Source organism: Conger conger, chromosome 9, assembly GCF_963514075.1.
Source record: "Conger conger chromosome 9, fConCon1.1, whole genome shotgun sequence".
Lineage (NCBI taxonomy): Eukaryota > Metazoa > Chordata > Actinopteri > Anguilliformes > Congridae > Conger > Conger conger.
Genome location: NC_083768.1, coordinates 43,555,492 through 43,570,356, shown reverse-complemented (window position 1 = coordinate 43,570,356; position 14,865 = coordinate 43,555,492). Strand labels below are relative to the sequence as shown.

Here is a 14,865-nt window from a genome sequence, read left to right as displayed (position 1 = left end):
CAAGAATTATGAGCACAAAACCTTATGACAGGCAAGAGAAGTCTGTGCAGAGACATATTACTGTGCTCATGAAACTTATTACTTGCAGGATTAACCATATTCATACATCTTTAATTGTGTAAGTTTGTATTCTGCACAGTTGTACAGAAATAAGACAGACAGTACTGACAGTATTCAACTCTTTAAACATCCAATGTGTTTACGTACGATTAAATAGGCTAAACAGGTAGTATCCAAATAGCACTGTGGCTAGTGAGATAAACCTAAATGCTGCCCTAATACATTTTAAAACGTACTAAATTAATGTGTGATTAGAGAGAAAAATAGAGGTATAAATTAAGGCAATTGCCTAAACAAGTATGCTCCATATTCTGGTAAATGTAGAATATACTAGTTTGAAGCGCCCCCTACTGGCCACGTTTTTCAAGGAACACTAAATTATTTACATTGTCCAGATTGTACTGTTATAATTTGAATGTTTTATTACACATACATTTTCACAAGAACAAAGAGACATATGCAAAAATAAAATAATCAACTATACATGACCCCCCCCCCCCCGCCCCACAAGGATACACGCTCAGTATTTCACTCTCATAATGATAGTACCAATAGAGAACATTCTTTACTCTGTCACACAATCGTTTTCAGAATGACCACATCTACAGAGCATGCATATAATAATTACTATTTAACTGATTTCCTGATCAATTGCTTCAGGATTATAATGATCATTTCGCGCTTGAAGGTTTCTGGTGTTTTTTTCTGGTATTTTTTAAGCGTAGATGTTTTCATTTTTAATAGACGGGTTTATGATGCATTCAATAACATTACCAATAGGATTACCTACAACCAACCATTATTTTAGACCAATCGTGAGGTTCTAAATGCTGGCCTTCCGTCAGAGAGGAGGGAGCTGATTGGTGAAACACGATATCAATCCGGAGCACGGGCCCATGAACTGTGTTCTTCCGGGTACAGTAACTTGAGATTTATCTAGTAATACGAAATACTGTACACTGCCTGCAGTTCAATATCAACAGTAACTATTAGATACTCACAAGGATTGATTACCTACATTACTCAATTTAGCCGTGACAAGTCTCATGGACGAAAGAAGAATGCACTGTGGTATGTCAAATGCAGCAATGCGATTTTGCTCCAAAAACAAATTGTTTATGCACATAGCTACTACTGGCTAGACAGATCATGCCCTTTGTATTTAATTAAAGTGTATAAAAGAACTGGGATGGTTCAAGAATTACAACTGAAACTGCTTTCACAACACTTGTGAAAGCAGTGTGCTTTTACCTCAGAAAATATGTTTATTTTCAGTTGGCCTGGCGTGGATTTGTCTTGAAACTAAACGTTTATGACTCTGACCTTAATATCCAGATCCATATTTCCCGAATCAAACGTTACTTAAATGAGTATTTAGAAACAAGGCTGTGGGTTAGTTGTCCACGCTGCAGTAGGCCTTACGGATCATGCATTTCGTCTGCAATGGCGTTGCTATTTTTAACTAATATGTGTAGTTGGTTGTATTTACTGGTAAATTCTGTAAATAATTGTCCAGCAAGTGTTTCATATAGCCTGCGTTACATGACATATTTCACCGTTTTCACAAAATACATAAACGAAAACGTCATTGCAGTATCTCAATGAAAAGTGGAAAACGAATGCTAGCTAAGTCTTGCATTTACAGGTGTGAACAAGTGGCCGTGTTGGGGTTGTGTAGTTGTGTGCCAACCCAGATAGCAAGTGTCACCGGGCCAGTCAGCAGGAACTGTCGCAGATCCCGCCCGTAGTCGCTTGCTATATGGGATGAATTTGTTCATCTTAAAGTACATTCTACTCTCCTACAAATTTTTCATCCGATCCTTATAATCCACTCGTGTAGCGTCTTGTTTTTTTATTCACTCAAATGTCTGAAGGAGCCATCTCCTTTCTCCACTCATTTCTTGCCTGGGTCTTTTATAAAACATTTTTTTCCCTAGGTTGATATCTTGCTGGTGTGCAAGGAAAATAAACATCAGGTAATCTTTAGAGAGGTGCATTCTGAGGCATGGAGTTCAGTCATGGCCACGTTAATCAAGAGATGGACATGGAGGGGTCATGTCACATCAGATCAGCGGGGCCAGAAGACAAGAAAGGCAAGACCTCCTTGCTACGTGCAGATCGGATCAGATCATACATAAAGTCCGAACCTCAGTCACCAAAGCAAGAGGGAAGCATAGCACAGGATCCGGATTTACTTAACTGTCCAAATACCTCCATACCTCCTGCAGACTGTATTCAGCCCCTCAAACAGGAGGCAGCCCCTGTCAAAGAGGAACCACATGATTCTGAAGTGCGTGCGGTACAAATTAAAGAAGAACTAGAGGAGTCAGTGACCCCCCACCCTGGTCCAGGACCCAGTGGAATCCGCATTGTGCAAAAACCGTTTATGTGCAGATTGGCATATGTCAAACTGGAGACTTCTGATCTGGTTAATCTGAAACCCGAACTGGATTCTAACCGCATAGGCAGAAAAACTCTCCAGATTAAAGCTGAACCGGTCTTGGATTCAGAGCAAAACGAGGAGGCCAGTGAGGAAATGAACCCTCGTCTGGTCAAAAATGAAGAAAATGGCCACCATATAGACCTGTCCCGGAAGGACCCAGAGACTTTGGCCAGCGAAGACCACTGTACAGAGACTGGTAAGGCAATGTAGAAAAATGAGTCTTGAATGACAAATGGAATTGTGAAATAGAATAGGATTGTTTACAACTTAGAACTTTGAATCTACTGATATGCCCTGGCACTGTGCTAATCTTCCGTTTTAGTCACATTGGCATTTGAACATACACAATTTCAATTTTATTCAGTGTTTTTAATACTGTTATTTACATTTGTTACTTTATATTTTCCCTTCTTCTCTGTACAATCCTGTTCTCTCCCCCCATTTTCTCCCCAATGTGCCATCACATACCGCGTTTTCCCTCCCTCTGTTTTTCTCCTCTTCATTTTCATGTCTAATTTCTGTTACTGTATTTTCCTTGAGCTCGCTCTTCACTCCTTCCCCAATTATTGTCACTTGTTAATTTCTTAATCCTTCTGCTCCCCCCTCCCCCGCCCACCCCACTCCGCCCTCAGCGTCTAGTTCTGAGTTCTTCCCTTGCTCTCACTGTACGATTTCCTTCACTGACATCTCTTACCTGGAGAAACACCTCAAGTGGATCCACCCTGAGCAGTACCTGGTCTGGCTCCAGAGCCGAAGAGTCTTGAAGGGTAAGAGGGGCCGGGGCACTCTGAAATCTCTCCCCTGCCCGGACTGCCGGAGCCACTTCCTCTCCCAGCGCCTCCTGTCCATCCACGTACGGCAGGCGCACCCCACCCCCGCCCCCGAAAAGCCTCACCCCTGCCCGCAGTGCCCGCGCAGCTTCCACTACCTGGCCAGCCTGCAGAAGCACTGCAAGCACTGGCACAAAATGGCCACCGTCTGCGCGGACGGGCGGCTGAGCTGCGCCGACTGCGGTGAGCGCCTGGGCGACCTGGAGACGGCGCGGCCGCACGTGTGCGGCGACGCGGGGGGTGAGCCGGCGAGGGAGGCGCCCGCAGGCGTCGGCGCGGGGGGCCTGGAGTGCGCCGTGTGCAGGAAGAGCTACAGCAGCACGCAGAACCTGCGCATCCACATGCGCATGCACACGGGCGAGCGGCCCTTCCCCTGCGCCGAATGCGGCAAGCGCTTCGCCGACAACGGCAGCCTGCGCAAGCACGCCCGCATCCACACGGGCGTCAAGCCCTTCAAGTGCCCCGACTGCGGCAAGACCTTCGGCAGGATACACCACCTCACGTCCCACCAGCGCACGCACTCCGGGGAGAAGCCCTACCCCTGCCTCGACTGCGGCCGGAGGTTCAGCCACACGGGGGAGCTGAAGATCCACCAGCGCTCCCACTCGGGGGAGAAACCTTACCACTGCGCCGACTGCGGCAAGGACTTCATGGTCATCAGCAACCTGAAGGCCCACCAGAGGGTGCACAGCGGGGAGAAGGGCCACCAGTGCGGCGAGTGCGGCAGGAAGTTCGGCGAGGCCGGGGTGCTGAAAAAGCACCTCCGCACTCACACGGGCGAGAGGCCCTACCACTGCACCGTGTGCGGCAAGCAGTTCAACCGCGTCCACCACCTCAAGACCCACCAGCGCACGCACACCGGGGAGAGGCCGTACGCCTGCGACGAGTGTGGCAAGAGCTTCAGCCAGTCGGGCGACCTGACCAAGCACAAGCGCACCCACACGGGCGAGAAGCCCTTCCCCTGCCCCGACTGCGAGCGCAGCTACAACAACTCGGGCGACCTGCGCAAGCACAGCCGCAGCCACACGGGCGCCAGGCCCTACTGCTGCAAGGACTGCGGCAAGAGCTTCCGCATGGTCCACCACCTGAAGACCCACACCCGCATCCACACCGGGGAGAGGCCGTACCCCTGCCCGCACTGCCCCCTGGCGTTCGCCCGCCACCACCACCTCACCTCTCACCTCAAGGTCCACCACTGAGAGCGGCCTGGACAGGAACTTGGTAAAGGGACTGAAACAGGGTATGGGCAGGGTGTGACATGGCACTGTACATTGCTGTACTATCAACTATAAAAAAAAAACGATTCGTGTGCAATAGTAGGCTATCTGGAATGGTAGATGAGGAACAGGGCTTGTAACCAAAAGGCTGTGTAATCAACTGCCGTTTTTAACCTTGAGCAGTGCTCTTAATCCGAATTGCTTCAATGAGTATCTAGTGAAATATTTTGTGCAAAATGTTAGCTGTTGCCTCTTAAGGCATGTGCTCTGAATGATTATATATCCTGTACATTTGGATGAGACGTCCGTTCAGTTTGGTCTGTCTCACGTGAAAAGTTGACAATGTTTGCCAATTTGTATAAATTAAACAGTATTTATTTCAATATGAACTGTATTGTTTTGTCCCAAAGGTTTTGATAAATAGATGTGATTGTCTTTCTTTTTCCGGTGATTGTTTTTAATGCAAAGTGCACTGTGTAAAGAAAGTGAACAACTGACCGATTGGATTTTTGTTAAGAGGGGGAAATTATACCATATCCCCATAAATGGCCCCGATTCACGCCTTTGTGGATTTGTTTGGTGAACAAGTAAACGTGTATTTACATATCCCCAATATGTAAGTATTTAATTAGATATAGGTCTATGTATTTTGTCAACACTTCAAAAAATAAAAAGATAGTGTGGATTAATAAATGAAATTTCAAAGTACTCTGGTATTTGTATATTTTTATTTAATGTTATGTGTAGCAAAAATATAAAACCATATTTAGTTTTCTCCATCAGGTCCTGTCTACTCTGTTCAGACCTCTTTCCATGTTAGGGTTGCAGGTATGCTTTCCCCCCAGGTTACAGGTTGACAGAGCAGACCTATTCCTGCACAGCACCCAGGCATTTTTTGGAGTTTCCTCAGAAATGGTATTCCTCAGAATATGCAATTTAGTCATTTTCACTACTGGGCCGTTGCTGTATTTTATATATTATTTTAACATTGAATTAATTGTTGATGGAATAATCTAATTAGTACGCTACTCCTTAATGCTAAATGATTAAGTTCGGGTTATGGTCGAAAACTAAAAAGTGGTCCGCAAGAATAGCTCTTAGATGCTACCCTCTTATTTTGTGAGACTGCTGCCATCCACATATTACAGATGTAACCTTCCTGAATTAAAATTTTTGAGCAAATGTTTTGAGAAGTACTGCACCGATCGTATACACGAATCGGTGTAAACGGCACTTTATAGTAATGTGTAAATGATGTTGAATGTTCTGGATCTTTTCTACTGTTCGCAGTACCTAACACACACTTTCTGCCCATGACAGATAACAGATAATAATAGAGCTCACAAACCGATTATCTGTTTCATTCATGTTACATTTTACAACATATGAAAATTAAAGTAGCTACTGGTGTCATTTTTCAAACGCCTTGGAAAGTCTTGTTTAAAGTTCATAAGCGTTTCAATTTGTTGCGTATTTAGATTTGTCCGATCAATAAAGGACTACAGTGAGAACTCCAGTGCGCAATATGCGGTCAGATTGAAGTAACATGGGGAACTAATATATTGTCACGCAGTGAGGAACTCCGCGGGAGAGGATGGTTTTTGATTTTTTTTTTCTTTTTTCTCCCGAAACCGAACAGGAAGGCATAGGAGCCGAGGCAGAGAATGCTTAACTGGCTAGCTGAGCTATCAGTTTCTTTTTGAAAAGAAAATAAGGAGAATACCGGTCAGTTTTGTGCCACTTACTTATAACTACAATACAATAACAGGTGTGTTTCAGATAGACAGTATCAACTAGACCTTGGAGCAAGATCGCTAGGTAAATGTGTCGGCGGGTTACAGACGCAAATACAGACAGCGCACTTGAAAAATTGTACTTCCGCGTACAATGTTCTTTTACATAGACAAGCGTCAACTTTCGACCAGGAAACCCCATTAGACGTGTCAATTCACTTAGCGGACTCATTTATTCAAAGGTAAGTGCCCTTGCAAACTTTCTCGTTTCAGTGATTTTTTTAAAACTATTAGTTCACTACAATAACTTCTGGTGTATATTATTACAGAATACAGCCCGTCGACCCCTAGGTAGGTAGATCGCGCCATCTCGCTAAGTAGCAGTTGCAAGCTGGTTGATAAAAATGAAAATGTTGTTATCGTGATCTAGGTAAGTTAACTCGCTATGTACTAGAAAGTTTAAGTTAGCCATAACCTTACAGCATGATGTAGGTTCTCTTTTTCGTTAATGTTGCCAATTTACATTTAGTTTACCTGTCATATTCGATTCGTAAATTAAAGCAAAACGCCAATCTTTTTTTCTCATGTGAAAATCCATTGTCAGCTACATTCAGTCAATGGGACTTTTTTATGTATGAATCTTATCTAGACCGAAGAAGCAAGATAATACGGAAATTCGTGTTTCTACGCGAACGTTTGGGAAAAATGACACCGAAAACGGGTTCAGTAGAAACGACAAGATTATAAAATACTAACAGCGTTACAGTAGAACCCCTTTCCCAAACGTTATATTGGACTTAACGTTAGTGAGAATATGATCCGAAAAAAGAATCCATAAAGTATATTATTTAATAGATGTTAGCTAGTCGGATCGGTTGTTAACGAGTGATGTTGATTAATCATGACAACTAACATTACTACATTAGCTATGTGACATTAGTATGTTTACAAAGTTGCAGTAGTTTTACACTAGCTATGTAGGGTATGTAGTATGTAGCCCTCTTGTCTGGGCTGAGAAAACCAAATGTAGGCTACTTATTTAATAATTGAAAGTTAGTATATACTATAATGGAGCTTCGTTACACTGATTGAACATAATGTTGCTAAACAAACAAGAATATATAAAAAGATGTATTGGCCTACATAGCTTTCCTGTTAACTGATTTGACAGTCTTAACATTTGAGACTAATCAAAGTGTGAAATCAAAGTACAACTTCCGCCGCCATGGGAGGAGGCCCAAAATAACGTTTAACGTCTCTCTTGTGGTAAATGCTGCCCTTCTTCCACCGCCATGTTGCCAAAACAATCGTGACGTCGCGTTTCGCCCCCCCCCCCTCTACTTTTGACATCGTTGCTGCAGCTGTAACAGGAATGGTAGACCGTCCGTCCCCCCGCCCTCCCGCTCCCAGCAAGTGCTGTCTTGTTTTAAACCCACAGGCTAGGTTCTCTCTCCCCGGTGGAATGCGGAGTATTTAATACCCCCCCCCCTTACTTTTCTAGTATCCGTGGACTCTTTCCCACCGGTTCACATACCCCATCTGGTAGAGGTGAAGAAATTATGTAGCTAAGAAGCTTAGGCTATTGGTTAAGTGGGAGATTGAGCGAGGCTGGATCCTCGTTTAATGCTGCGATTGGTTCTGTGCAGTTGTATGAATCGGTCCAGTTGTATGCTATTTGTATTTCCTGGTAGTGTCTCTTACACCCTGTTTAATTAGATACTAGAAATGAAGACTCAAGGTCAAGGATTGAGGGAAGGTCCCAGGAAAGTACAGCTGCACATACATACCACTTTCTTTTCCCACAGTTTGACTGGAATCCCGCTGTTAGAAAACGTTGTCTGCATTTTACATCTGAATCATAATTGGGCAATTGAAAATAAATACAAAGGCCACACAAAGCTCATTTATGAATGTTCATCATGTCCAACAAATCAGTTTTGTCTCTTCATGAGCAACCTCCACATGCACTCTTAGCCAAATCTGCAAAGAGAGTTCTGCAAAGAGAGTTCTGTGATGTTTCTGCCAGTTCATGTGCAGCTGAACTGATTATAGTAAATTAACTGAAATGCAAATGGATAAAATTTGGGCCAATTGAGGAATACATATGTAGAAAAGTAGAAATGGGATACTGCAGATGGTGGGCATTTATATGCATGTATTTGTGTAGGTTTATGGCTTGTGTTTATGCATTTCTTTCTCCATTTCAGGGTTCTCAATCTCTCGTCTGCAGAACTGACCTGGGGCAATTACATAATTGTTTTGGATTCAAATACTTCTAGACTTTACTGAGCTTTTCTGGCATATTGGAAGCTATGAAATACTCTCAAAAAGTGCAAACCCCCACCTTCCGGTCCTCTCGGTTCGCTCAATTGCACCAGGCAAGATTAATCGAGCACAGAAAAGTATTTGAATCCGAAGCAATTACGTATTTGACCCAGGTCTCGTAGTTTTTTTTACAAGCAGAAGCTAATTCAGACCATGGTCTGTGGTTTAAATTATGTGCAGTTTCAGCTGTGCTGCGGCAGTGATATAACAGGGAGAAAATTCACGTGCGACCTGTGGGAATGTACCTCTGTCTGTAACTCTGAACTGCTGCATTCATTTAAAACCCTGGGTGCATGTATGTGCAGACGGTTGTGTGCTGGGAGTCAGCCGCACAGGAGAGGGAGGAGAGAGAGGGAGAGAGAAAGAGAAAGAGAGAGGGAGAGAGCATTGTCCATTTCATTCAGGGGGTCAGCGTGGAAAACGCTAGACTGGGCTTTATAGACTGTGCTTAATGCGACAGAGAGAGAGAGAGGGAGAGGGAATGGTGGGGGTGGGGGTCGGAGAGCATAGAGAGAGGTGAGCCCCACTATGAGAGAGAGAGAGAGAGAGAGAGGGAGCAAGGGAGGCAGACAGACAGAGAGGGGTCAATATGCACATGACGCACGTGCAGAGAGGGCAGCTTGGGAGAGAGATGTGTGCGCCATCGCACGCAGGGGCCGTTTAGGCTCCCTGGGCTATCCTCACGGTACTCTAACAGCAGACCAGCTGCAGTTATGTGGAATGGAAAGGTGGGGGGGGTTGGCTTACTGTAGGAAAACTGTATACGTGAGTGTCATATTGAATTATATATGAGCGTGTGAAGTCCAGACACAACGAACACAAGTTTCCATGCGCGGTAAAACGTCGAGAGTGTATTAAACTCTAAAAGAGTATGAGTTCAATCGGGACTGTCTGTACCCAGTACGAGTTGATTTAACACTGATGGTTTTACTGTGTGCCGTGTCCAGTCGCAACGGCGGATAAACGAAGCCTCTACTGCATCGCAGCCCGGTCGGAACATGCTCAGAAGCACTTTTAATAGATATCTCCCCCGATATGATCTCTCTGTCCCTGTCCACGTTCAACGCAAGTCATTTCAAATGGCAACTGGGATTGGTAAGCAAGAATGGAGCCCTCTGATTGGCTGTGCTTCAGCGGAGTAGACCGAGTCTGTTTATACAAACATGGAATGAGAACAATCAACCTCCATTGTGGTGTTTGAGTTATGGCGTTAGCGTGACAACACACGTAGCGTCACGCTGCTTCGACTTGCCCATTTGTATTTGAGCTGTCGGTTTTGTGTGGATTGTGTGGTTAAACGTTGTGAGCCATTTGTTCAGGTGGGAAATTATCGTAACAGTACACAGTGTTACTTCTGCTTAATCAGAACTGTGGATCATTGGCACTCACTTTTCCAGTTTAGCTCAGTCACATGGAAGCTTGTAAGGCATTCTCTGGGTGGGGGGGGGGTCAGCAATGATAAAGACTCAAGAAGACACGCATTCGCAATCATTGTGAACATTGAATGCTAATCGGTTGTGATCAGTCTCCCTCAGTTTGAAATGTTTTCATGTTCCCAGTGAAATCGATGAGAGCAAGGGGGGAGTTAAAGATAGAGAGACAGAGAGAGTGGAACTTCAGAGTTTCTAGCACTACAGTGTGGTGAAAAAGACAGGAAGCGAGAGAAACGGAGAGATGCAGGGTGTTGGATTGCTGCCAGGTATAAGATATAATGAGACTTTATAGACAGGGGAACAGGATAGTAGAAAGAGGCCACAGCTTAGTGGAAGGTCAGCCGACGGGAACGACTGGTCAAGAAGAAGGAAGTAGAGTGAAATGAGTGCACATTCATACCGGCATTAAAAATCTTTCCGTAAATGACGAGATAAGCATTTCTTGTTCAGTACTTCCACCTTTCAGAAAGCGAGAGAATTTACTTGCTTTCTGAAAGGTGGACTTACAGTTTGACTTCGCATTCAAATGCAGCAAGGATATAGAGAGGAGATGAGCCTATGAACAGTCATTGGCTTCTACTGCAGAGGGTCATTACTATGAGGGTTTAACCCTTCTTGGAATGTTTTTGTTCTTGGAATGTTGTTTCTTCTTTCTAAATTCTAAGACCATGTTCGAGGAACTCCATTGCTTTCAGTTGCCAGTAGTAATTGTTACATCAGCATTACAATGTTTGGTTAAAACCATTCTGATCACGTATTTGTGCCCTCACCCCTTAAAGGGTTAATCAAGAAAGGGGAGATAATGGTCTCATTCAAAGCTTGCGTCTGATTTCCACACATGCCCTTGTCTCTGTTGACCAGGCAACGTGACCCTCAGTTTGTACACAGCTACAGTACGGCTGTCTCTACAGTGAAATGCCTGGAATTGACACGGTATTGGGAGAATCATCACGGTCATGGAACCACGGAGACAGGAATGCTATTGCGTTTGAAGCATCTGGAGGAAAAGGGAGCGTAGTTCATTCTGAAGCGATGGTTTTTGTTGTTTACAGTTACGTATTTCACCCAGGTCTGCTGCCCACACAGGTCCTCCCTCACAAAATCTTCCCAGGACACCAGTTTACCCTCTTACACTCTTTCCTGTGTTTAGATGTGTCAGTTCACATTGAGCTGACTTCATTAGCCCCGCAAGGTTACAACCCATGGATTACAAATGCAGTATGTTGAAAACTCAATATATGAACGCAACCTCATCAGTGATTGATTAGGCTGTATACAGTACTGTAGGGCATTTTGCACTAGTGTGCCTCTCGACAGACCCTCGAAAGAAACAGTCACTTGCCTGTACACAATTGCCGTCTCAATTGTATCATTGTAGGCTATCTAGGCCAGAGGCACGTCCAGGCCTACACAGATTGATAGTAATCCTATAGAGCCACACTATTTGCAGTTCTTTTTGTTGAACTGTTAGAACAGAGGAGCGGTTAAACTAATCTTTTTGGAGTCAGATAAATTAGAACATTTACTGTTGGTGATCTCAACGTGATACATTTTCATCCGTGTCAGATCTATGGTATGTCAGCTGTGGGAGTTTTATAGTACAGTATGAATAGTTTTCTACTTAAGGACATAAACTTAATAGTCCGTATTTGTTGTTAGTTCATTCTACCTGTTCTCCTTTTGTTACCTCCTTTTTTCTCTGCCTGTTATTCTCGTAAAATTACACTTGATACTACCTTTAATTCCAGTACTTCCTGTGTTGTCTTTGTCCCTGTGAACATTTCCCATAATTCTCTGCACCTAGTCTTTCCCTTTGTGTCTTTGACATGTTAATTTCTTTGTGTTTTCTCTTCTTTTTTTCTCCCTTTTTTAACTTCAGTCTTCACATTGTGTCTCACAGACAGACCTACAGGAAATCCTGCTTATCCTTTCCTGAGGAAATTATACTTATTTCATGATTATTACATGCCGCACTTTATGCACAGGCTCCACAAAGGGCGACCTGGACTCATCGGGACCCCAGGGAGCATGAATGAATTCTTATCGTAATGTCTCTGACTTTTTTCATATGAAGGGCTTGTACAATTGTGCCACGTTGGATTCTACAAATATCAGAAAGCTGTCCTAAATGAACATGTCTGAGATAATAAAGGTGACTCGGGTGGATAACGTGGCTTTAGATTTTGGAGCGGCTTGCCTTTGAGCATGGGGGAAGGCATGAAGGTGCCTAGCTTGGAGGGAGGGGGAAGGGAAGGAGGTACAGGCACGTCCTCGTGGGCGGGAAACGGTGGTATCGTTGAGAGGTCTGGGGATCCACCAGCAAAGGAAAAAGTGCCTGGATGAGAGGACAGGGCCCCACATTCAGCACTACTTGTTGAGAAGTAATTCAAGTCAGTTGGATGAAGTCCAGTGGCAGGTTTTACAGGATATCTGTACCCCTGTCACTGAGGAGGCAGGACCTAGCACTGAATTACAGGTTGGTGGAGACCAAGGGGTTAGTGGAGAGCGGGTGGTATGCAACCGGTTAAGAAAGGAGAAGGGACCGATACCAAAGGTTAGATGACCTGGGGCTCCTGAAACTATGAAGTGGAATGGTATTAGCAGTGACTTAAAAGGAATTCTGGCTCATTTAAAAAGGAGAGCTGAGAGAAAGCTAGATTGATTAGGCAATGTAATTTATACTTCTGGGAGGGAGGGATCTGGAGTTCTCGAGGTAAGGAATGAAGGAAAGCAGAGTCCAGTAAAGCCAAGGGGACAGGCAGAAATAGAGTGGCTTATTCGGGAGAGAGGGCGGCTTACAAATACAAATGCTGGAAGCGAGCAGGTGATATGAGAGAGGGTATTAATGATGCAGAGTTGTCTGACTGTGCTGGGAGAGCTCCTCAGAAAATGGAGGAAGAAGGACGTTTTTTAAGGACCCATTTCAATTCAGAAAAACCTTTTTCAGCAAGGAGAAATCAGGAAAGTTAATTGTAGAAAGGCAGGAGCTGGAGAAGTATCTTTGTTGAGCCCATACAGGTGGTGAAACGGCTAAGGAACTGCTACTGTCAGCAGACACCCCACCAATTTGAGAACTAGAATGTCAGATGGATTTTGACCGCCCTCAGTAAGGTGAGATGCTAGAAATTGTGCATTGTGCTAGGGCTGCATCTGCTCCTGGACCTAATAGGTTCATAAAGGAGCACCTGATGTATTAGGTAGTATTTAGGGAGGTTAATGATTGTTGTGTGGAAAAGGGGGGGGGTTTCCCCAGGGCATGGGAGAGAGCCTGAGGTATTTTTATACCCAAGGAGAAGGAGGCAGTGGGCATTGGAAAATTCTGACCGATCAGCCTCCTCAATGTTGAGGGGAAAATCTTCTTTAACATAGTGGCTTGGAGGGTGGTTGCATATGAAGCAAATGAATTAATCGACACTAGTATGATTTCGCACCAAATTCAGGCAGCCCAGAAAGAGGGAAGGAATCTTTGTGTTGTATTTTTGGACCAAGAAAATGGCTTGGTCCCGCATAATCTTTTATGGGTGGCATTTCAGTTTTTCAAAGGTCTTCGATTGTATCACAAGGCTGGTCTGAGCATATTTGAATCATATACAGTTTTGTTTTAGTACAGGTTGCTAAACAACGTGTTGGCAGCAGTTGGAGATTGGGATAATGGCTGGGTTTCATTTCACCATTAGCTTTGGTGTTGGAGGTGATTATAAAGAAGTGCTACTCAACTCCACGTCCTGCGGCCTGCAGTGTCTACAGACATTTGCTCCGACCTTGCGCTACACCACCTGATTTCACTCATTATTTTACCTGCTTGGTTCTGATAATACGCTAGTGAAATCCGGTGGTATAGCGCACGGTTGAAGCAAATGCCTGCAGACAGTGCGGCCTGCAGGAAGTGGAGTTGAGTAGCGCTGTTATAAAGGCTTCTAAGCTCTCCTATCAGAGCAAGTCATCGCACTGAGGAAGGGAATTAGGAAGGGTATTAATAGTATTGATAGGTCTTTTTTTGCCCGAAAAGCGGAAGTTTTTTTGTTACGTGGCCATTGACAGTGTGTGCATTTTCAAGTTATGAAGGCAATTAGGAAATGGCTGGGAGTGCCACAGTGCTTAAGCGTTGCCTTATATGGTAACGTAATTTTGGAGCTTCAGGTGTAGCCTCGTATGTCTGACGGTGGGTTTGGAAATTCACTGGCAGGCTCAAAAGATGCAGTGGTGAAGAGCGCTGTTGAGCCCGGTGTGCTCAGAGAGCACTAGAACATGGAGACGTGGTTGGTGCATGAAAAGCAACTTCGCAAGTAAAGCCGGGACAGTGGATGAGGAAGCGTTTGAGAGGAACAAATTTAAATACTGATTTGATTGCTGAGGCCAGGGACTGCGGGTGTCAAGCGTGCAAGACAACTGACATCATATCCTGTGTTCACAATTTCAGCTTTTAATAATTAGGCTGCACACTACTGTTATCGTTTGTAAAAGTCCTTTCGGTGAGCTTTTCATATTCCTGATTATTAAGAAGTCCGGGCCTTGACGTGAAATTTCCCATTACTGTAATGTGATATGTCTCATATCCTGACCCCAGAGCCATCAGCCACTTTATTGAATATATACACTCAGTGACAACTTTATTAGGTAGACCTGCACACCAGCTTGTGAATGTAAATGTCTAATTAGCCAATCATGTGGCAGCAACTCAAAGAATAAAAGCATGCAGACATGGTCAAGAAGTTTTTGTTCAGACTAGACATCAGAATGGGGAAGAAATGTGATCCAAGTGACTTTGACCATGGAATGAGTGTTGGTTCCAGAAGGGGTGATTTGAGTATCTCAGAAACTGCT

The 14,865-nt window shown here is 44.3% G+C and overlaps 2 protein-coding genes across 3 annotated transcripts in view; both read left to right on the top strand.

Moving 5' to 3' along the window:
* The first annotated feature begins 941 nt into the window (after window positions 1-941).
* LOC133136403 (zinc finger protein 883) lies at window positions 942-5,258 on the top strand. The gene is made up of 3 exons (XM_061253867.1): window positions 942-1,131; window positions 1,998-2,699; window positions 3,136-5,258. The coding sequence occupies exons 2-3, from the start codon at window positions 2,066-2,068 to the stop codon at window positions 4,530-4,532; spliced, it is 2,031 nt and encodes a 676-aa protein (XP_061109851.1). The 5' UTR covers window positions 942-1,131; window positions 1,998-2,065; the 3' UTR covers window positions 4,533-5,258.
* Window positions 5,259-6,188: 930 nt separating this feature from the next.
* Window positions 6,189-14,865, top strand: part of LOC133136398 (rho guanine nucleotide exchange factor 1-like) — a 45,845-nt gene continuing 37,168 nt past the window's right edge. For both annotated transcript variants that reach the window (XM_061253856.1, XM_061253855.1), the window contains exon 1: window positions 6,189-6,525. The gene's annotated coding sequence lies outside the window, so the exon portion shown is untranslated. The remainder of the gene's footprint in view (window positions 6,526-14,865) is intronic.